The following is a 23,620-nucleotide window of genomic DNA, read 5'->3' on the forward strand; positions in this document are numbered from 1 at the left end:
GGGGGGTTAGTGGGGAGCGGCTCCCAGCCTCGGGAGGGCCTTGTCTGTGCGGGAGCTTGCTCTGCACCCCTGGGCGGGCGACCCAGAAATCGGGCTTAGAACCCGGGCGCCGCATCCTGGACGTCTGAGGTGCACTCCTATGAAGGTAAGTGTCCGGGAGGCCAGGGCGGAAACGCGCGCGGGGAGCGTCGCAGGAATTGCGTGTGTGGCCGTGTCTCCTGCGGTTTCGTGCGCGCACCGCAGCCCGCCTGGTATTGGTGATCGTGTAGACAAATGGGCGTGCGCGACGGTGTTTTGTGTCTGAGCGTTCGTGTGAGTTGTTTGTGACTCTGAGGGTATGTGACAGGAGATAGGCGTCTGTGACTCTGTGATTGAGTACCTCGTACATAACGGCAGTGCAGAGTGTTTGGATGTGCTTGTGTCCCGTGTCTGACGGGTTTGCCCGAGAGGTTGATGTGTGTGACAGCGTTGCTGAGACTGCGTTTATGACTCCGTGTTTCCTTGACCTGAACTTCGTTGGGTTTGAGTGGATGATCATGTGTGTGACTGGGATTCTGTGTGCCCATTTATTGACTGTTGGAAGAGCTCCAAAGTGTCGCTCTGAAAGGGTGTGTTGGGCGGTGTGCGTACCTGGGAAGGTGTTTGGATGTGTTTGTGTTTATTCCCTGTGTTTGATTGGGTTTTGTTTAAGGGTAGAGTTGTAACACAGCAACCTAACTAATGATTGTGACTGGCTGTTGAAGCTATGGAAATGTCATTATGTGCGACTTTGTGTGGTCATTCATATATTTTATATTCTGTGACCTTACAAGAGTTTAGTGGGGTACAGTGATAAAATTTCGTTTTGATATTTCTGGGGTTCATTCTGGCGTAGAGTCTGTGGATCATGTTTCCTGTGTGGCTTTTTGCTGCTCTGAGAACTTAAGTACTTGACCGTTTTGAACACAGGGGCTACCCATTCCACACATGGCCTGAAGTTTTTTTCTATATCAATCCTCAGTTCACTTGGAATCTGAATTGTAGGATTGCCTCTGCTTCCGGGTCATCTCTCTTTAACTTTATAACCCTAAGGGAATTGGATGCAGAGAAGAGGTAGGAAGAAGGAATTCAGAAATTTGAGCCTTTGTGCAAAGAAAAGGTTATTTCCCAGCCACAGACCTGACTTAAAATTTTTAGAACTAACAGCACCTTCAGGACTAACCAGTTGGAAAAATGGCAGGGTTCCAAAAGTGGGAGAGGGAGTGCTGTAAGAGACAAGGACAGTCTTTAGAACCTCTAATACTCCACTCAGTGCTCAATCTCCAGTGGACACCTTTGAATCCAGAAATAAATTCTGGCCCAAGACAGCTTGGGCCCTTTTTGATATAGAAGGTGCAAAACAGTTGTAATTACTTTGCCTGTCTGATAAAGAGGACTTGCCTGTCTGATAAAGAGGAGTAGATTGTGGGAATGGAGAAAGAGGGTGTGTTCTAATTTAGAGTGTAATTGAAGAAAAGTCTAGTGTCTCATTCCATTTTCTTTTTCTGAGAATAGAGTCAAAAGAAGGAAAGAATGACTATCACACATTCAAAAGCAAAGTTCAAGGTGAGTATATATTTCCTCTTTGTTTCTTGAACTGTCTTTGTGTTTTCAGAACACAGGAATCTTTGTTTTCTTTTTGCACTTTCCTACCTAAATCGTAGATGGTGGAAGGACAAAGCAATTTTTTTTTTTAAAGATAGAGTGAGAGAGGGAGGGAGGGAGAGAGAGAGAGAGAGAGAGAGAATTTTTAATATTTTTTTTTTTTTAGTTTTCGGCGGACACAACATCTTTGTTTGTATGTGGTGCTGAGGATCGAACCCGGGCCGCACGCATGCCAGGCGAGCACGCTACCGCTTGAGCCACATCCCCAGCCCCACAAAGCAATTTTTTGTACATTGAGAACAAGGAAAATATACAGTTAACTGTGAGGATGCTTCCCAGTAGTAGTTAAATTTAGGAAGAATGGATTTGATATCCATGGATTTGAAAAATGACACCTCTATTTTTATCTGTGACACTACAACATTCATTTTTAAAACTTTTGGGGGTTTGATTTTGGGTTTGTTTGAAATTTTCAAACAGAAACAAAAATATAATGAACCATTTTATGCCTAGTTCAAAAGCTATCACTTGCCATTCTTGTTTCATTATCTGCCTTTTGTTCAGAATACTTTTTAAGTTGTCTTTTGGTTTATTAACTCTTGGGCTATTTTACTGTGTGTTATTTCATTTTCAAATAGTTTGAGGATCTTCTAGAGATCTTTTTGCATTTATTTCTAATATTATTTCATTTTGTTCGGTGAATACACTTTGTATGATTTGAATCCTTTTAAATGTATTGATTTGTTTTATGACCTAGAATTTGAGGCATCTTAGTAAATGTTCTATATGCACTTAAAAAGACTGTTTGCCTCTGTTTCTGGGTAGAATGTTTTATAATATTGTCAGCTAGTTTGTTTAAATCTTTAATATCTTAACTGATTTTTATTTCTTGACTGATTTTTATTTCTTGGATTTATGTCTCTCTCCTTGTAGTTTCTATCAGATCTTGCTTCACGTGTTTTGAAACTCTGTTATTAGGTACAATGAATCTCTTTTTCTTATGAAATGTTCTTCTTTATCCACAGTAGTATTCTTTTCTCTGAGCATCTCCATCACTGATACTTAAGTAAGCCCTCCAGCTTCATTAGTGTTAGCATGGTATGTCTGTCTGTCTGACTATATTTCTTTTTCTTTTTTTTTCTTTTTTCCTGTACTGAGGATTGAACTCAGGGAAATTCTACTACTAAGCTTAATTCACAGCTATTTTATTTTTCACTTTGAGACAGGATCTTGCTAAGTTGCCCAGGCTGGCCATGAATTTGCTATCCTGTCTCAGTTGCCGAGTTGCTGGAATTACACATGTGTACCACCACAGCCAGATTATCCTTTTACTTTTAACCTATTTGTTTTTTGATTATTTTAAATGCATTTCTTATAGACAGCATATTGTTGGGTTTTGTGTTTTTATCCAATTTGGCAATCTTTTCTTTCTTTCTTTCCTTTTTCTTTTTCTTTTTTTGGAACCAGGGATTGAACCCAGGGGCACTTAACCATTGAACCAACTCCCAGCCCTTTTTTATATTTTATTTAGAAACAGGGTCTTGCTGATTTACTTAGGGCCTCACTGAGTTTGCTGAGGCTGGCTTTGAGGTCATAATCCTGACTTGGCCTCCCAAGCCAATGGGATTACAGGTGTGCACCACCACACCCAGCTGGCAATATTTTTTAATTGAAATATTCAGATCGTTTATATTTAGTGTGATGACTGATGTGGTTTGGTTCAAACTCATTATCTTACTATTTGTTTTATATTTATCCCATTTGCTTTTTATTCCCTTTTCCATCTTTCCTGTCTTATTTTGGATTAATTGAGAGAAAGAACTTTAAAATAACCATACTAATATTTTTACTAACCATATAAATACAGAAAAACAATCAAGACCTCTTGGAGCTGAACAGGATAACCCACTCAGAATGTTTAATCAAATTACCATGTTTTTAAAGTCACATAAAATAACACCTCTTGAATGGTTTGGCTATCAACTTGAGACACAGGTAGGCTCATTTGTTCCATTTTGCTTTCCAATTTTAGGGATTGCTTTCCTCGCACTCTAATTTTGCTTTAAGATTAAGTAACACATTTACATATTTCCAAGGGCAAAGCTGTAGAACATGGTGAATTTGGACACGTCTTTGTCAATTTCTGTCTCCTCCACCCTGCTTCTTTCTTCCCTCTACAATGAACTACCTCTACTTCTCATTGTTTTTTTCTTTTAAAAAATTATATGTACATATATATTTATGTTATTGTGAATGTGTTTGTGTGTGAATTATGCAGTTTTTATCTCTATTCTTTTTTTTAATAACTTTATTTCTATTTTTTTAATGTGGTGCCTGGGGTCAAATCCAGGGCCTTATACATACTAGATGAGCGTCCTACCACTGAGCCAAACCCCAGCCCTTTATCTCTTATTCTTAATTAAAAGGAAGTGATAAATGCCATTCTGCACCTTTTTTCACCCATCTAATATTTCCTAGAGATTCTACTATAGTAGCTTGTAGAGATCTTCATTCTTTTTTATAGCTGCATATTCTGTTGTTTGGGTGTAGTAATTTGTTCAATGAGTCTCCTATGAATATAGGCATTTTGGGGAGGTTACCTGGCATTGGGGTGCCAGGGGCACTCAACCATTGAGCCACATCCCCAGCCCTGTTTTTATGTTTTATTTAGAGACATGCTTTCACTGAGTTGCTTATTGCCTCTCTGTTGCTGAGGCTGGCTTCAGATTCACGCTCTTTTTGCCTCAGCCTCCCCACATGCTGGGAATACAGGCCTGTACCACAGTGCCTAACTTAGGCATTTTTTTTAAACAGTGTTTTGCCATTACATAATGCAGCAATCAGTAACTATATATTGTTTATCTTTGGGGCAGATTTCTAGAAGTGGCCTACTTTTAGTTTAATTCATTTGGCTCAAGTTCTACCTGAATCATAATTCTGAATAATAATAAAATTGGTAGCTTCATGTGGTGTCACACACCTGTAAAATCTAAGCAATTTGGGAGGCTAAGGGAGGAGGATCACAAGTTTAAAGCCAGCCTGGACAACTTAGTGAGATCCTGATCAAAATTAAAAAATAAAAAGGTCTGGGAATGTAACTTGAGTTCAGTCCTATGTACATAATAAATTTTTCTATTCATTTTTCTCTTTCCCCATCTTTTCTTCAAATACCTAATTTTAAAGAAATTTTCTTAGAATTTATTCTGTTAAATCTTTTTTCTACAAATTTAGTGAGAACCTCTCTCTTCTCCTTCTCTCTCTGTCTCTGTCTCTCTTTTAGTTCTGAGGATCAAATCCAGAGCCTTGTACCTGCAAGGCATGTGCTATACCACTGAGCTACATCCCCAAGCTAAGAATCTCAATTTAAAAACTATTGTATATTCTTGTTTAGAAAATCAGGGAGCTGTGTTTTCAAAAATCAAAGTGGAACATGTTCATGGGCATAATTTTTAAATACATAAAGAAAAAAGAAAATAGCAATTACTGAAAAATTGCTGTCCTCTGAAATGAATCCTTGTTCACATGTGTGCTCTGTCTTTCAGGTTTTTTTAAACTTCTTTTTTTAAAAAAACATTTATTTTTTAGTTCTAGGTGGGCAAAATACCTTTATTTTATTTTTATGTGGTGCTAAGTATCAAATCCAGTGCCTCACGCATGCTAGGCGAGCAGTCTACCTCTGAGCCACAACCCTAGCCTTTTAAACTTCTTTTTATAAAAAAAAATCAAAACATGTATAAAAGTAAAAAGTATAGTGTAATGCATCCTCATGTATTTTTACCATTACTCGGCCTCACCAAATATGAATTTATGGGTAAACATTTCATTTGTAGGGGCTGGGGTAAGCTCAGTGGTAGAGTGCTTGCCTAGCATGTGTGAGGCACTGGGTTTGATCCTCAGCACCACATAAAAAATAAATAAATGTATTAAAAAATATTTCATATATAGCTCTACTACTCTCCCTTTTTTTTCTTCTTTTTTTTTCTTCAGTGTAGACAATGAACCCAAGGCCTTATACATACAAGGCAAAAGCTCTATCACTGAGCCACATTCTCAGCCACCGACATAGGTTTTCTTGAAGAAAATTCCAGATATATCATTTCATTCATTAATATTTAAATACATATATCTGGAAGACAAAACTTTTTTTTGGTACCAGGGATTGAACTCAGGGGCACTTAACCACTGAGCCACATCCCCAGCCCTTTTTTATATTTTACTTAGAGACAAGGTCTCACTGAGTTGCTTAGGGCCTCACTAAATTGCTGAGGCTAGCTTTGAACTCACAGTCATGCTTCAGCCTCCCAAGCTGCTGGGATTACAGGCATGTGCCACCACATCTGGCCAAAACTTTTTAATTAAAATGTAGAACTTTAATATCATCACTACTCTAAAGAAAAATACTCTATATCTATAATGTCATGAAAAAGCCAATCCAGGGTGACTGAGGTTGTGGCTCAGCGGTAGAGAGTTTGATCCTTAGCACCACATAAAAATAAACAAATAAAATAAAGGTAAAAAATAAAAAGCTGATCAGTGTTTAAATTTCCCCATTGTACATAATTTTTTATATATTTTATTAGAATCAAGATTCAAACAATGTCTGTTTGCTTTTGACAGTACTGGGAATTGAACTCGGGGCTTTGTGCATGCTAGGCAATTGCTCTACTACTGAACTACATCCCTGGCCCTCTTTTTATTTATAATAGTGATAAGTTTCTTAAAATTTTGAATATGTAGGTAAATCCACTCTCTCTCTCCTTTCTTGCAGTTCCATAAACACAGTTCCTTATAGATTTTGCCGATTGCCTATCTGTGATTTAATTTAACATGTTCCTCAGGCCCTGAACTTCTTGAATATGTTTTTTTGTTTGTTTGTTTTACACAAATCCTTCATATGCAGTGATGTACATTGTAGTTGGTTGTTTTCCTTTATGTGATTTCCTTTAGTAGCTGTTGATATCTTTAATTAACTGTCATTTTCTCAGGGGTTATTCTACTTCTGTCATTTCGTCTGCACTCAGGGACTGTGATAACTTTCGTGAAGGGAGCCATCCTCTCTTTAAATAAAATTAAGCTGCATGCTAGCTTCTTTCTTTCTTTCTTCTAGGCCCTAAATTGTTGTTCTTTCACTTTGCTTTTTATTCTAATGCACCATGAAAATTTAAAAACTATAAATCTTCCTCTAAATACTGCTTTATCTTCAGGCTACAAAATTTGATAAGTACATTTCTGTAGTCATTCAGTTCAACATATTTTGTGATTTCTTCTCTGAACCATGGCTTGAATAGAAGTATGTTAAATTTCTAAATATTGGGGATGGTTCTATACCTCTTATTTTTATTAGTTTTTTATTAATAATGTGTGGACAAAGAACAGAATATACTGTATATCATTCCATTTTGTAACTCAGTATCTGGTTTATTTGGTGACTTTTCTGGATGTTCTTGAAAAGAATGTACTTTCTATATTTGGTGAAGAGTCTGGCTCCTGCCAAAATTGTATGTTGAGCTCACAGGCTCCACCAAAAGCTATCCTTACAAGAGAAAGCTGTACTCCCCATACTAGACTGAGTACACTTCGACTACATTGCAGTCTCCAAAGAGAGTTGAAGTCAAGGACTCAGGCACTCCTGGCCATTCATGTTTTTATGCCATTTCTATCCCAGGCATCTGTATGAGGAGGCACTTTTGCCAAGACATCCTTAAGGAGAGGAAGAGGTAAAACCTTGAAGACATTTTTTTCCACTGTGAATCAATACTTAGTACTTATCTACTCCTACCCTACCCCCATATCATTCCCCTGTTCCTAGTCTATAATAATACCAGAAGCCTTTTATTCCCTGATCCCTTGACAATATGATTCCCTGTATTAGTACTGTTCTGTGGGGGAAACTTGAACATTTGAGATGTTGCTGATTTTTCTGGATTAGCCTCTTACTTATACTAAATGATCAGTAAGTGATTAAAGATTAGACTGTTACTTTCATTTTGATTTGTTGCCTTACTCAACCATTCTGACACCTGGCAATTCCACTCTCTCCAACTCAGCCTAGCACAGCTTTTTGTTTGTTTGTTCTTTATTATGATAATTTCTAAAATAGTTAAAACAGACTTGAAAGAAGCTTTCTTCCCTGCTTCCCCTCAAACTTACTTTCTTTCTGCTCCCTCTCCCTCCCCTGAACTTCAACTTAAAGACAAACTGCAAAGCTTACACAAACAGCTCTCAAAGGAGATTCTTCTGAACTTGCATCAGTATTATCAAGGGAACAAAATTGGAACAATCTGAATGCTAGCACAGCTTTTGACAATCACACATGGTATTCTACATGTGTATCAACTATGTCAAGGAACTTGATATAATCTTATATAAATATTGTTACTGATATTTTTTGTTGTTGACTTGTTCTGTTTCCTTCCCTAGCTTTTTTGGGGGGTATTTGGGTTGTTGTTGGTTTTTTGGGTATTTGGTTGGTTTGTTTGCTTGTTTGTTTTGGAAATGGAGTCTTGTTATGTTGCTTAGGCTGGTCTTGTGCTGTTGGGCTCAAGCGATCCTCCTGACTTGGCCTCTGAAGTAATTGGGACTGTAGGCACTACTGAGCCCAGTTCCAAGATTTTTTTGGCAGTACTGGGTATTGAACCCAGAACCATTATACCACTGGCTGCATCCCCAGCCCTTTATTTTGACATAGGGTCTTACTAAAGTTGTTCAGGCTCACTTCAAACTTGTTATCTGCCTGCCTCAGCCTCCTGAGTAGTTGGAATTATAGAATTGTATCACCACACCTAGCTTCTAAAATATATTTCTACTTCTAATTGTGGATTTGTTTCTCCCTATATTTCAGTTAATTTTTGTTTCACGTATTTTGAAGCATTTTATTACATCTCTATTCGTTTAGTATTGTATTCTATTTTGTCTTATATCAATACAAGCACACAAGCATGCTTAGTATTTATGTAGAATTTTTCTCACCATTTTACTTTCAATCCTTATGTGTCTATATTTAAAGTGTGTTCCTTATTAAAAGCATATAGGTAGAACTTGGTTTTTTTAAATCTCTTCTTATTGAAAGTTTAGAATGTTCCTAAAACAATTTAGTTTAAGTCCAACTAGGAATGGAGTGTCTACATATAGCCCCATAAGTAGAACTTGGCACTTTTGGAGTTCATCTTATCTAAATTTCTCTGGTGAAATTAAAAGACATTATGATTTTCATCTTACCTGAGTTACTTTTGTGGTTGTTAGAATGAGCACAGTTATCTTTTGTAAATTTCTAGGTATGGAAGTGTGGTAAGCCATTCTTATAGACCGTGGCCGCCATTAGAAGATGGCGCCGGCTTCCACTGTGGCCTGTGATAAACAACTCCTTTTATGGAGAGTTGGCGCGCAATCCCTTACCACCCTATGAGAGAGATCCACGTGGCGGCTTGGGATTGGGACGCGGGGGGCTTTATTAAGCTGTGCTTGGGTGTGTCGGGCGGCGGGCGCTAGAAGATGATACATGACTCAAGGCCTGAATAAACTGCTGAAAGAAGAATCCTGTGTCGTGTTTTCCCTTGCCGGCGAGGGGTCGCGAGATGGAAGGAATAGAACTTCCAATTAAATATTTATTGGGCACCTATATCAATGATTCTCTGCAGTGGCAGTGATTCTCTATGTGGGATGTTTTAGAAATATTTCAGCTTTTGATTTTGAATGTTAAAAATAACTGATTGAAGGGGAAGGCTTCTAGCTTTGAGATCATAGATGTAGATTGGAGGTTAACCCAACTTTTTCTATGAAGGGCTAAACAGTAAATATTTTATGCTTAGCGGGCCAGATAATCTCTTTTGCACCTATTCAGCTCTACCTCTGCAGTGTGAATGTAACTAAAGATAATACATTTAAAAATGAGTATACATGTATTTCATTAAAAATTTATTTACAAGACTAGTTGGTGGGCAATCATTTGCCAACTTCAGCTCTAGATGTCCTCCAGTGCACAATAAAGAATTGTCTATAACATAGAATGAGGACCATTATAATTATCTGGGTCTGAAAGCTCTCACCTAAAGCATTTTTGTGAGTTTATTTTTGTAAATGCTAAATTGATATATTGTCTGTTGTTGGATGATTTTATTATTAGGTGAATTTTCCATGAATGCATCTATGGCTTAAGAAAAAATTGTATTCCATTTTGTTCAGAAATTTACTGAGATATTTTTAACCATTTCAAAAAGTCACAGCACTGGTGACAACACTGCTTGAAACATGTAACTTGCCAGTAACAAATATTTGTAGAAGGCTGTGTTTGTAGATAATGCATTTTTATGTATTCCACACACCCAAACATACATACACATTTTTAGCTTTCATTTCAAAATGCCAAAAATAAGTAAAAGGGGTCAAAAATATTTAGTTGAATATTGTCATCTTAAACTAGAAGTTTATTCAATATAAGTAGTTGTAAACATAGTTGTTTAATTATTTGTACCTTCTAATGAAATTATATATGATCATTAATATATTAAAATATAACAGTTGGTCATTATCTCTATTTTTATATTATATAATGTCTGCAGATATATGATCATTTCAAAAATCCTAGATAAGTTATGTTTCCCTTTGAATATAGAAAGCATTCAGTTTGATTGGGGTAAGAACCAGCACAGCACCTATGTCTACCCCCGGTAATATTATATTTTGGGAGTGGGAGTAAGAGACAGGATGAAAAGAGCAACACAGATAATTCTGATTTAATCATTTGGAGTCTTGCAGAAAACCTGGTCTCATGGTTCTGTTTTCTCCTCCTCAGCTCTGCCTTTTCCACATTCTGTGCTGCTCTAAGATAGGAACCCAGAAGAGGAATGGTCATTTCTTGCAGCTCTAAAAATCATGTCTCAGGTGACTTGGCACTTATTTGTACCTTTAGTAACTTTTTTGTAACTTTAGTTACTTTTTTATAGGGCATATGTGTTTCAGCATTCCTTATTCCTGAAGCTATAATCTAACCTATATTTATATACCTATTCAACAATCCTTTGACTAGGAACCACTAGGAAAACTGATGTAACAGAAGCTGATTTCTCTAATTTTATAAGATAGAAAAATATGTTAAATGATACCACCCATGATAAATCCTTGAATTTCTCTTTAGACCTAAGTCTCCCAGTTAGACAAGATAGGAGCTGGTCTTGACTATCTCTGAATGTGACAAGAGCTCATGCTTTATAAGCTTTTTAAATTAGCCATGTGATTAGGGACTGAATGGGAAGAATGCATAATTGATGAGCTCTGAAAATTGGATCATTTTGAAATCCAACATTATGGTCTGATCTCAGATGTGTATGTTTGGATTATCTTTTTCACCTTTCTCTGGGTTATAATGAGGAAAAGGTAGCCACACACAGTGGCACATGCCTATAATCCAGCCACTAGGGAGGCTGAAGAAGGAGGATCATAAGTTTAAGGCCAGCATTGGCAAGTTAATGAGACCATCTTCAAAATAAAAAAATTAAAAGGACTGAGGATATGGCTAAGTGGTGGAGTGTCCATAGTTCAATCCCCAGTACCTGGGGTGGGGCACGGGAAGAAAATGAGAAAAATATACATTTAGGAGTGATGAATAGTAAACAAGAAAGACCACCATCTGCTTGCATAACTTATTGAGAATTATAAACACAACTGAGAAATACTGGCAACTAAGAAATACTTGTGAGTTTATATAACATAAAATTTTTGAATGTGAGCACCTACTAAATAAGTTGGATATATTCATTACATGGAGCTATTCTTTAGCCTTTAAGAAAGATGAACTAGGGGCTGGGATTGTGGCTCAGTGATAGAGCGTTTGCCTAGCATGGGCAGGACCCGGGTTTGATTCTCAGCACCACATAAAAATAAAGGCATTGTGTTGTATCCATCTACACCTAAAAAATAAATATTAAAAAAAAGAAAGATGAACTAAATTACTGGTGACATGGGAAATGTTTTATGAAGTAGTACTCTGATATAATGATGAGCAGGAGACTTCAATAAATTCTTTTTTTAAAATTTTTTTTGTAGTTGTAGATGGACAGAATGCCTTTATTTGTTATTTTTGTTAGAGAGAATTTTTTTAATATTTATTTTTTTAGTTCTCGGCAGACACAACATCTTTATTTGTATGTGGTGCTGAGGATCGAACCCGGGCCGCACGCATGCCAGGCGAGCGCGCTACTGCTTGAGCCACATCCCCAGCCCCTATTTGTTTATTTTTATGTGGTGCCGAGGATCAAACCCAGTGCCTCACACATGCCAGGCAAGCACTCTGCTGCTGATCTACAGCCCCAGCCCTCAATAAATTCTTTAATACTGTAAGAATCCTGTTTCATAAGATTTTACAGGACATGGGGCTGAGATTGTGGCTCAGTGTAGAGCGCTTGCCTATCACGGGCGGGGACTCGGGTTCAATCCTCAGCACCACATAAAAATAAAGGCATTGTGTTGTGTCCATCTACACTTAAAAAATAAATATTTTTTAAAAAAGATTTTACAGGACATTTTCCCAATTATTTTTCTTATTCCTTAAATACAGAAAGAGAAACTTGCATTTATGATAGAGTGCATGACAGACAGCTTACATTTTTGCAGGGTACTTGTATATGCCACTTCTTTTAATTGGAACATTGAATTTTCTTTATTAATTCTCAGACCTATCTGTACAATGAAATGTTCTTTATGCAGAAAAAAATACAGCAACAGGAATAAGAAGGAATATGCTACCACTTCAGAATCACTAATTTCTTTACTGTCTTCCCCCACGTCAGAAGCTTCCTACTCTGTTTTCTCTGTTGTCTCCTTTGTAGAGTGCTCCTCTTCATTTCCACCTTCACTGATAAACTATTTTATTTATTTCTACAACTAATATTGTGTTTGTTGTTTCAGAGATCAGTGATGTTCAAGGATGTTGCAATTGACTTCTCTCAGGAAGAGTGGGAATGCCTGGACTCTGCCCAAAGGGATTTGTATAGAGATGTAATGTTGGAGAACTATAGCAACTTGGTATCACTAGGTAAGGGTATCTGTCCCTTGTATCTCAGGATCTAAATTTAGAATGGCTGCTTTCTCTGCTATTATTTCAAGGCTGCTTTTAAATAATTGACCTTTTTTTTTTTTTTTTGTACTGAGGATTGAACCTAGGGGCTCTTAACCCCTGAGCCATATCCCCAGCCCTTCATATATATATTTTTTGACTAGGTCTTGATAAGTTGCTTAGGACCTAGTTGCTGAGACCTGCTGGAATTATAGGTGCGCACCACCATGACTTACTTAACTAAATTTTTTACTATTCAGAAAGGAATGATTTGAAATTGCTGAAAGTAGAATAGGTTTATAGCTACCTTTATCTTCTCCACCCTTCAGAAAGTCTTTAATGCTGCCTTCTGCTTTAATGCTTTAAAGTCTTTAATGCTTCCTTGATGATCAAGGGGCTGGATTTGAATTCTGGGGTACTTGCAAATGTTGTCAGAAAAAAAAAAAAGGCTATACATTTTATGCTTCAGATCCACCAAAAAAACTCAGAAAAATTCACAGGCCTCAGTCACAAAGATCAAAAAATAAATGTAGAAATATGTAGTTTTTCTGAACAGAAGAGCTTCTATTATTTGTGTAGTGATAGAGTGGATCAATGCATTTTAGTAACAACTCAAGTAAACATAATATATTACTCAAACACATTCTCTTACACATGCTTAGTAGTTGAGATGTTTGTGAAAATTTTGATTTTTGTGAAAATTTTATATTTCACATTGAATGAATATGCTAGAATCATCTTCTGTTGGAAAATAGCTTAGGACAAATCTATAATTGTCTAAGAATTTTTTTTCCTGAAGCATTATGATAAGGAAGAGACCCTAAATCAGAACTTTTAATAAGTGATCTGACCTAGATTATCACTTTATTTATAGTACTCCTTGTATCACTGGAATATAACTATCTCTTGCCCTTTCATTATTTGTTTATCTGAAGGCTTTATAGTTATTGATTGTTATACTACTCGGCAGTGCTCAGGTTGAATGAGAAAAAACGACCTATGATTTGAGAAGAAAAGCCAGGGCTTTTCAGTGTGTTCTCCCTAAGGAATTTCACTATTCCCTACTTCTTTTACCTGTTGTTCTCTTATCATAATTTTCCCAATTTCAAAGGAAAGGATGGCTCCAGTTCTTCCCCAGTGATATAACCCTTTTTTTTTTTCCCTTTTCTATTCTTTCTATTTTTCTGGTACTGGAGATCAACAGGGCCTCATGTGACAACCCGTTTATATAAACTTGAGAGTTGATTTCCTTTACAGAATTTTTTCAAAAATTTAGACTTAGTATCATTGTCTCTACTATTTCAACTGTGTGTTCGTTTATTCCAAAGTATTTATTGAAGGCCTATTCGGTGCCAAGGACAATAGCAGGCATTGGGGGAATAATGACCTAAACATGGTTCCTACTCTGCTGGACTCTACATTCTTGTGGGAGAGATACAAAATAAATAAGGAAACAAAAACATGTTTATGTGCATGCATATTTAATAAAACAATAGCAGGTAGGGGTAAGCACGTGAATAAAGTGAAGTAGGGTAAGCAAATAATAATGGGGAATGTGGTGGCCCTATTTAGATACATAGATTTTGGAAAAGCCTATCTGAAGAGTTAATATTTGAACAAGACTTGACTAAATAAGGACATGAGTAAAACTAGTATCTAGATAAACAGGATCCCAAGTAGGTACAGTAGCAACTGTAAGACCTTGAGGTGGGTAGTAACTTGGTTGTAGGAGGGACAGAAAAACATTTCTAGATAAACGTGATTGTTAAGTAAAGATAATTAAGCAATTTTTAAAAAAAGAGCTGAAATTTTATTCTCTAAGGTGGTGCCCTCTGATTCCTGACCGAAGTAAATGCAAATCTTCTCTGGAGAAAAGTAAGATGCCTTTAGAATTCTCACAAATTAAGACCAACAAAAGGTGAGCTCACAAATATTATTATACTGGAAAGAAGACAGGCCACACATGAGTGATAGATATCTAAAGAAACAACAGATTAAGTGGCAAAACTTTTCATATTGGAATTAGATATAAGCTATTGGTTTAATATTTAAGGAAACAAATCATGAAAAGGACTAGTAATAAGAGATAAGGAAGAGGAGGGGGCTGGGGTTGTGGCTCAGCAGTAGAACACTCGCCTACCACGTGCGAGGCACTGGGTTCGATCCTCAGCACCACATAAAAATAATATAAAGGTATTATGTCCAAGTATAACTAAGACAACAAAATATTAAAAAAGAGATAAGAAAAAGATTTGAAAGAGAACCAAATGAATAATTTCTAAAGGTTTTGTTCTTCTTTTAAATAATCATTAAATGATTGATAAATTTACATGAAATTATCCTCTTATCAAAAGATGTCATAAATAAAGTAGAAGACAGTCTGGGATTATGGCTCAGTGGCAGAGCACTTGCCTAGCACGTATAAGGACATTGTGTTTGATCCTTAGTACCACATAAAAAAATAAATCAAACAAAAGTATTGTGTCCATTTACAACTAAAAAAGAAAGAAAGAAAGAAGACAGACCAGCTATGAGTTAGATGAAGATGCTTAAGATGCTTACAGACAAGAGTGAAATTGGTACCCAGAATTTGAAAGGATTTTATAAGAAAAAGTCCACAAAAGATATTTATGGGCAGCTTAAGGAAATGAGAAATAGCCAGTAAGCATATAAAAAAGTGGAAATGCAAATTAAAATCACAGTGAGTCAATGTTTCACATGCTGTACATTGGCAAAAATGAAGAAGTCTGACACTGCTAATCATCTGCAATATTTTGTCGCATTCCAAGACTAAACATTCAGGGTCACTCCAGGTGAACAGAGCTGCACAAAATAATCACACAGAGACAGAGAAATACCTTTTTCTTTGGGTCCTGTGCCGGCTCCTCTGACCTTAGGGGTCCATGGAAAGAGAAAGAAAGCACGCAGCTGAACCCTTCTCCCAATAGGGGAGAAGCCATTCAAATAAGGCAAGAGGTTAGGTTTCAGGGGGTTGAGTCTAGCTTGGTGATGTCTGCTGTCAGCTGATTGACTGACATCTAGAGAGGCCATGCCCATCTCATGAGCTGTGTGGGGATCCTGGCAGAGCAAGTGAAAAGACCAGAGCAAGGCCCCCCAAACAGAGGGGCAATGTCGGTTCAGTTCACTTTCGTGCGCTCGGTGCTCATAATTCACACACACAGCCTATGACTGGCTTGCCACATCTCCACATTCTCATCACTTAAGACCAGGGTGCACTCATTTCCTATGTGGCAGCTCCTGACAACATTTGAAGGCAAAAGTACTTCATTATTCATAGTAGCCAAGGAGGAGGAATAACTCAAGTGTCCATGAACTAATGAATGATGAATAAAATTTGGTATATCCTTAGAATGGAGTATTATTTAGCAGTAAAAACATAAAGTTCTCATATATGTGCATCAACTTGGATGAATCTTGAAAACATGCTAAATGGAAGAAGCCAGACAAAAATCTACTTATTATATAGTTGCATTTACATAAAATATCCATACTAGGTAAACCATTAGAGATATAGTGTAGATTACTGGTTGCCCACCCTGGGGTGCAGTGAGATATGATGAAAAATGAGGAGTGGGAGAATGGTAAGTGACTGCTAATGGGCATAGACAATACTTCTCTTAAGAGTGATAAAATGTTTTTAAAATTACATCATTGCGGGGGTGGGGGTGCTGGGGTTATGGCTCAGCAGTAGAATGCTTGCCTTGCACATGCAAGGCTCTGGGTTTGATCCTCAGGACCACATAAAAATAAATAAATAAGAAAGAAAGAAATTTTTTAAAAATTACATAATTGCACAGCTCTGTGAGTATAATTTTTAAAAACAGAATTTTGTATTTAAAAAAAAATGAACCATAGGTGTGTAAATTATATCTCGGTAGAACTGTTTGGTACTTAAGTGCTTTAAACTGTACTGATATAATATCACTTGACGTAACCACTTTGGAAAACAATTTAAACTTGAATGCATTTTAAAAATAGTTGAAGCCCTCTTAAAAACTCCAGAGCCCAAGCCACACTCTGCCATGTCATGTGACTAAATCATTCAGGGTCACTCCAGATGAATTTGAGTTGGCATGAAATAATCCCACAAAAGCAGAGAAAATACCTTTTTCTCAGGGTCCAGTGATGGCTCTCGACCTTAGGGAGTCTATTGGAAAGAGAGCTTGCACCTGAGTTCTTTATTTTTATAGGGGGCACTCAAAGGAAGGTTCCATAGAATATTCTTTCCAAATAAGTCAAGGGGTCAGGTTTCAGGAGGTTGAGTCTAGCTTTGTGATGTCTCGTGGTCAGCTGATTGACATCTTGGAAGGCCACACCCATCTCAGGTGCTGTGTGGGATCAAAGACAGAGTGAGAGGAAAGTGCCCATGTGTGTTGCAGGGTCCAAAGAGCACGCAACACCAGGTCAGTCTTCCCATACACTCAAATGCTCATAGTTCACATACACAGCCCATGGCTGGCCCGTGCAACAACACTCCAGACCAATTAAATCATAGTCTTTGGTCATAAGACACAAGTATCATTATGTTTTGAAACTTCCTAGATTATTCAACTATTTAGACATATTTGATAATTACTGCAGTGTAGCATTATCTGAGAATTTTTTTTTAATTTTAAGGTTCACTCCATTTAATTGTTATTACCAATAAACTTAGATGTATTTTCTCCATTTTATGTTTTTTTTTGTCTTTAATTTTCTATGCTTCCTCTTTCATTCTCTTAATCAGTATAGGTACAGTATTTGTTATTTGATTTTTGCAACTCCTTTTTCTCTATAGTTTGGAAGATATGCACTATTTATACACTTTTAAAGATAATCTTTAAATTTTTGTCATGTGCACTTAATTCCTTCTAGTTAAAGTGAAATTTTGTAGTTTTATTAATTGTAATAATATTTGAAATTTTACACATTTAGTGGATATTCAATATCTTAGTGGATATTAGAATCACTTAAAAATATTTTGTTTGCATGCTGCTTTCACAAGTCTTGTAACAACCACCTGCCCTTCTTCCACTGCTAGGATTTTAAGAAGAAAAAGTTGAAAACAGATAAAAAGGATAGATATGCCATGAAATAAATGGGTACCCATGGAGGCAGTAAGTTGAGGTTTTATATAGAGATGAAAAATTGACCTTTCTATGTCAATTATATATTTCATTGTTGCAGAATTTTAATCAGGAGTCTAAATGCAGTGAAAAACTGCTTTTTCAATACATTTATGAACACTGCATACCATCACTTAAAGATATCTTTGTCAGCTGGTAGGCAAGAAAATGAAATAGCCAGATACAGTGCAACATGCTTGTAATCTCAGCCACTCAGAGGACTGAGGCAGGAGGATCTCCAGTTCAAAGCCAGTCTCAGCAACTTAGCAAGGCCCTGAACAAGACTTTGTCTCCAGATAAATATTGAAAAGGGCTGGAGGTGTATAAGTGGTTAACTGCCCCTGGGTTAAATCCATTGGTACCAAAAAAAAAAAGAAAGAAAGAAAATGAAATAGCATTTCTGCTAAATTTAAGTATTTTATGGCTATTTCTGTGTGTTTTGGTATTAAATCATTGTCATTATTGTTGGTTTGACTTAATAAATACTGTCTATATACTTAAATACTTAATGAATATATAAATAATATATAACAATATATAAATATTGTTTCTTTGACTTAAGTCTTTGTTACTTTTAGACTTTGTAAATTGATAATTTTCTTCTCACAGGACATTATAAAGGATCATAAAGTACTTTGACTTTGATTGATTTCTCTCATCCAATGGGTTATTATCATCTGGTAATTTATTTCCATTCTCTTTTAAACTTCCCTAGTTGGCATTACTTTGTTTTATAATATTTGCTGGTGGAATTATTCATGATTATCATTTTATTTGCACATTATTCCTCTTTTATCATCCCTGCCTTCGGGTCATTTTATATATTATAAAATGCATTAGTGAAGGCTTATTCTTAGTAAATACTCTTTATTTGAAAAATAACCTTCTATACTGTCATTCTTGCCTAATGATTTAACTGAGTGTAAAATTCTGCACTGACAATTAATTTTTTCTCAGCATTCTGTAGGTATCATCCTACTGTCTTTTGGCTTCTGTTGTTGCTCTTGAGAAGTCTGTCATCTATTTCATTACTATTCCTTTTGTAAGTAACCTCTGTTTTCTCTGGCTGATTTTTAGATCTCTTTTTCTTTAAGATTTTAATATAATTGATTATGTTGTTTGATTTCTAGAAGTTGATATTCTCTCCTTTCCTGGTCTGGTCTCTTTCTTGTGATTTTTATTTCATATTTTCTTGTATTTCAAGCATTTACATTATATGTCATTTAACCATTCCAATTTCTGGAGAACAGCTCTAATTTTTCCATTTCTTGCATGTGTGGCTCTTGTATAATAATAAATTATCCATAGCATTTTTTCCTTCTATTTCATTGAGAGTCTAGGACAAGACTAAGGTGTTCCTTGTCATTTTCCTTTAAGGCTAAATGGATTTCCCCTACCTCTCTGCACTGTGGGTCTTGCACAGTTTCACTTTTATAAAGCGGATTATTTATAATCCCTGCTTTTTTGTGACTCCAAACCTATTTCTTCAGATAAGTAAGATTTAAGCAATTAATTTCAGAGAATTAAGATATAAACTTTTAGCAATTAAAATCAGCAAATGCCCTGAGTATAGCTGTAACTCCCAGAGCATGTTTCCCTCTCTAGTTTCTAATGCAGAATTCACTTTGGTACCTCTGGATCTTTTTTCTTTTATACTTGATATACTTTTAAAAGAATGGTTGTCATATTTTATTTAGCATTAATTGTTTTACAAGAAATTTGATGGGCTATTCACATATTATCTGTTGAATCTTACTATTTTTGAGCATACTAAATCTGCTTTTTTATGTTCTTCTATAAGTTTCATTTTTTCAAAAAGATTTTACACATTTCTTATTAAGCAATTTTCTTATACTTCATAAATTTTATTGGTATTATAAATAGGAATATATTCTTCTATGACATTTCTAAGTGAATACCATGTATCTGATGTATTTCTCAAAGTGTTGATTTCTGGCAATTGGTAATAGCTGTATAGAATTTTGTTCTGTACATATAATGTTAACTTTTCCTTTTCTGTTTTCTTTTATGAATATATGTTGTCAGTGGACCTTTATTTTACTTATTTATATGCAGTGCTGAGAATTGAACCCAGTCTCTCACAACGGCTAGGCCCCAGCCCCCAAAAGATCTTTTTTGATGTAGGCATTTAATTCTACAAACTCTGCCTAAGATTGGTTTAGCTAATCACTATTCCTTAAATTTTGGTATGTTACATTTCCATTTCATTTGTCTAAAGTAATTTTATAAAATTTCCCTTTTAATTTGTTCACCAGCTCATTGGTTGTACAGGAGCATATTGTTTAATTTTCCATATATTTATGGATTTTCCAAAATTCTACATGTTACTGAATTTTTGTTTCAAACTGTTGATTGAAAAGATAATTAATATTATTTCAATCTTCTTAAATTTACTAAGACTGTGTGTGTGTGTGTGTTGAGGGCCAGAAATAGTGGTTTAGAGGTGATGCCAGCCAGCCATTAAGATGATGACTTTTGAGTTCTCGCGGAGTTCCCGTTGAGCTCTGGGGCGGGGGGATTCCTGAAGAGTTCGCATTGGCTGGTGAAGTTCCGGTGGTGGGAGTTCCGGAGGATCCGCATGGGTGGCGTTCATGGAAAGTTCCCCGGGAGTGTGCTGGTGGAGTTTGGAAATAAAGTTTGTTTCTGCTTGAGTGGCTCGTGATTTGTGCCCACCAGACTGCAGCATGTGTGTGTGTATGTGTGTGTGTGTGTGTGTGTGTGTATCTGTCTGTCTTATATGATCTTTCCTGGAGAATGTTCCATGTGTGATTGGGAAAACATGTATTCTATTGCTATTAGATTAAGTGCTTTTTTGTATGTATTGTTAGAATCATTTGATATAAAGTGTTATTCAAGTCCAGTGTTTCCTTATTAATTTTTTGTCTGGATTATCTGTCCACTGTTGAAATGAGGTATTGAAGTCCCCTACTGTTATTGTGCTGCAGGCTTTTTGGCTGAATGGAGCCACTGCTTGACTTCCTTGGTCAAGTAGTGTCATCCCTTATACTTTTCTAAAATGGGTCAGGGAAAGCATCTCCCTGACTGTGAAGGGTCATGGGTGTGGGATCTGAGGCTAGCTGTGGAGACTAGCTACTTAGGAACTCAACCTAGGGTTAAATGATCCACTCTCTTTCCGAAGGCAACGAGCTCAGCTGTTTAGATGGGTATGAAGTTAGCTGGCCACAGCCAGCATGAACATGGAAGTACACTAAGATCCATATTCTGGTCAGTTTGATGTCTGCTTCCTTTCTTTGTATCTATCTTACCCCAGACTGTCTAGCCATGCCCTCGTCCCCAGTGTTCTCCATGAACTGAGACTGGAGTGGGCTTCCTAGGAAATGTCTCAGAATGCTAGGGAAGCTGGACGACTGCCTCTGGTTCTCTATTTCCCTTGTAGAAACTATGAGCTAAGAAAAATCATCTCCATCTGGCTTTGTGCTAACTTGGGTGTAAGAGGAAAGAATGACTGATAAAACCCTTCTTCTTCTTCCACCACTACCATCACCTCATCACCCCATCCTAAGTTCTCTTAAATGACATTCTTCTCATCTCTTTAAGGATACTATTGAAGGAATTGCTTTGTCTCCTACAACATCCATTTTCCATATATCTATTACATTACATGCTGTAATTTCTTCTATCTTAAAATAAGAAAAAAAATCCCTTGACACACATAATTTCTGCTTGATAGTGCCCCATTTTCAGCTGCTTTTTACAACAGAGCACAAAAGAGTTTTTCATACTCCTATCTCCAGTTTTTCTCCCATTCTCTTGAATATACTTCAATCAGAACTTGTCCCATTACTCCATCAAAACTATTCTTGTGGGGGCTAGGGATGTGGCTCAAGCAGTAGCGCACTCGCCTGGCATATGCGAGGCGCGGGGTTCAATCTTCAGCACCACATAAAATAAAATAAAGATGTTGTGTCTACCAAAACTAAAAAATAAATATTAAAAAATTCTCCCTCCCCCCCAAAAAAAACTATTCTTGTGAATTGCTAGTAACCTCCTCTGTTAGTCAGCTTTGCATCACCATGACCAAAAGACCTGACAGGAACAACTTTGAGAAGGAAAAGTTTATTTTGGCTTATGGTTTCAGATGTTCAGTCTATGGTCAATTTAATCTATTCTCTGGGCCCAAAGTGAGGTAGAACATCATGGCTAAAGGGCATGGTGGAGGAATGCTGCCTCACTCCTGGAGGGCAGAGAGAGGGAGAAGCCAGGGTTAGGATTATATCACCCTGGTGACCCACCTCAAGCAGGAAGCCACACTTGCCTACAGTTACCACTCAACACATTAGTCCTTTCAAGTTACTAATCTATCTAAAGAATTAATCCACTGATTAGGTTAAAGCTCTCACCGTCTAATCATTTCAACTCTAAACATTCCTGCATTTTCTCATAAGTTTTCAAGGGACACTTCATATCCATACCATAACACCTTCATATTGTTAAAGGCTTTGTTAAATTAGATGTCAAAACTGGGCACAGTGGCTCACACCTGTAATCCCAGTGACTTGGGAGATTATAGCAGGAAGATTGCAAATTCAAGGTCAGCCTAGGAAACTTAGTAAAGCCCTGTCTCAAAATAAAAAATAAAATAAAATAAAGCTTTGGGATGTAGCCCAGGGATAGATTGCCCCTGGGTTCAATCTTCACATAAAAAAAAAAATGTGTTTGTGTGTGTGTGTGTGTGTGTGTGTGTCTGTGTATTTATATGAGTGTGTATGGTCAGCATTTTTCCTTATCAACATCTGACAAAATTGATCATTCCTCCTTAAAAATATTTTGTTCATTTGGCTTTTGGGATTCCACATACTCTTAATTTTTCTCCCTCCTTATTTGACTACTCCTTCTTTGTCTCTATTGCTGGTTTCTTCTTGTTTCCCTCACCTCTAAATATTTATGTGTCCCAGGGCTCAATCCTCACAATTGTCCTTTTTTTCCTTCCCTTCTCTATATCCAAAGACATTCCTGGGTGATCTCGTCAAACCTAATAACTCTTAAATATCAGCTATTTGGTGATGGCTTCTAGGTTTATACTTCTAAATCAAATATGTCCCTAGAACCCCCACATGTGTGTATACATATATATATACATATATATGTATAATTTTTACATGTATATAAAAATTATGAAATATATACATTATGTATATATATATAATTTTTTTAGCTGTAGATGGACATAATACTATCGCCATCTTTTCTAGCTGGCAACCTAATGTTGGTTCTGAGTATTCCAGACTTAAGAAAACAACAAAGAAAGCACACAAACCCATAGAAGTACCTTTTCAAAATCCATGGCAGCTCTCCGACATTAAGTGTCCGTGGAAAGAGAGCAAGCCACTGATATTCTTTATTCTTATATAGGAGACACACAAAGGGATTCTGTGGAACATTCTATCCCAAAAAGTGCAAAGGGGTAGGTTTACAAAGGAACAGGTGAGTGTAACTCAACCCCACCAGGTGACACCTACTCCTGGAGTCAGGCCCCATTATCCGAGCTGGGGTAATACCCAAGTTACTGTGACCTGGCACTACCTTGCCAGACTGAACACAATAATTGTTCATAACCTAGTGCATCAGGACTTAAAGGTGTCTGCATCCAGGGCAGCTCCCGAAACAATACCTTTATTTTATTTATTTATAGATGGTGTTAAGGATCAAACCAATGCCTCACACATGGTAGGCGTGCACTCTACCACTGAGCCACAACCCCAGCCCTATATGTTTTTTTTTTTTAATATCTTCCTTGTGATACTTAAGGGCTTAACACCACTTTTTTTTTTTTTTTTTT

General features: G+C 36.7%; 1 protein-coding gene across 7 annotated transcripts in view; it reads left to right on the plus strand.

Moving 5' to 3' along the window:
* The window catches only part of LOC107151759 (zinc finger protein 420), a 30,912-nt gene that overhangs the window by 171 nt on the left and 7,121 nt on the right, over positions 1 to 23,620 (plus strand). Inside the window, exons 1-5 of one of the 7 annotated variants that reach the window (XM_048791055.1) lie at positions 62 to 145; positions 1,534 to 1,584; positions 7,289 to 7,340; positions 10,415 to 10,503; positions 12,526 to 12,652. In XM_048791055.1, the coding sequence (XP_048647012.1) occupies positions 10,495 to 10,503; positions 12,526 to 12,652 (136 nt within the window). In that variant the 5' untranslated portion in view covers positions 62 to 145; positions 1,534 to 1,584; positions 7,289 to 7,340; positions 10,415 to 10,494. Of the gene's footprint in view, positions 1 to 11; positions 146 to 218; positions 336 to 1,533; positions 1,585 to 7,288; positions 7,341 to 10,414; positions 10,504 to 12,525; positions 12,653 to 23,620 lie in introns of those variants that run through there. The other 6 variants (XM_048791052.1, XM_048791053.1, XM_048791054.1 and 3 more) reach the window with 6 other exon arrangements.

This window comes from Marmota marmota, unplaced genomic scaffold (assembly GCF_001458135.2).
Source record: "Marmota marmota marmota unplaced genomic scaffold, marMar, whole genome shotgun sequence".
NCBI lineage: Eukaryota > Metazoa > Chordata > Mammalia > Rodentia > Sciuridae > Marmota > Marmota marmota.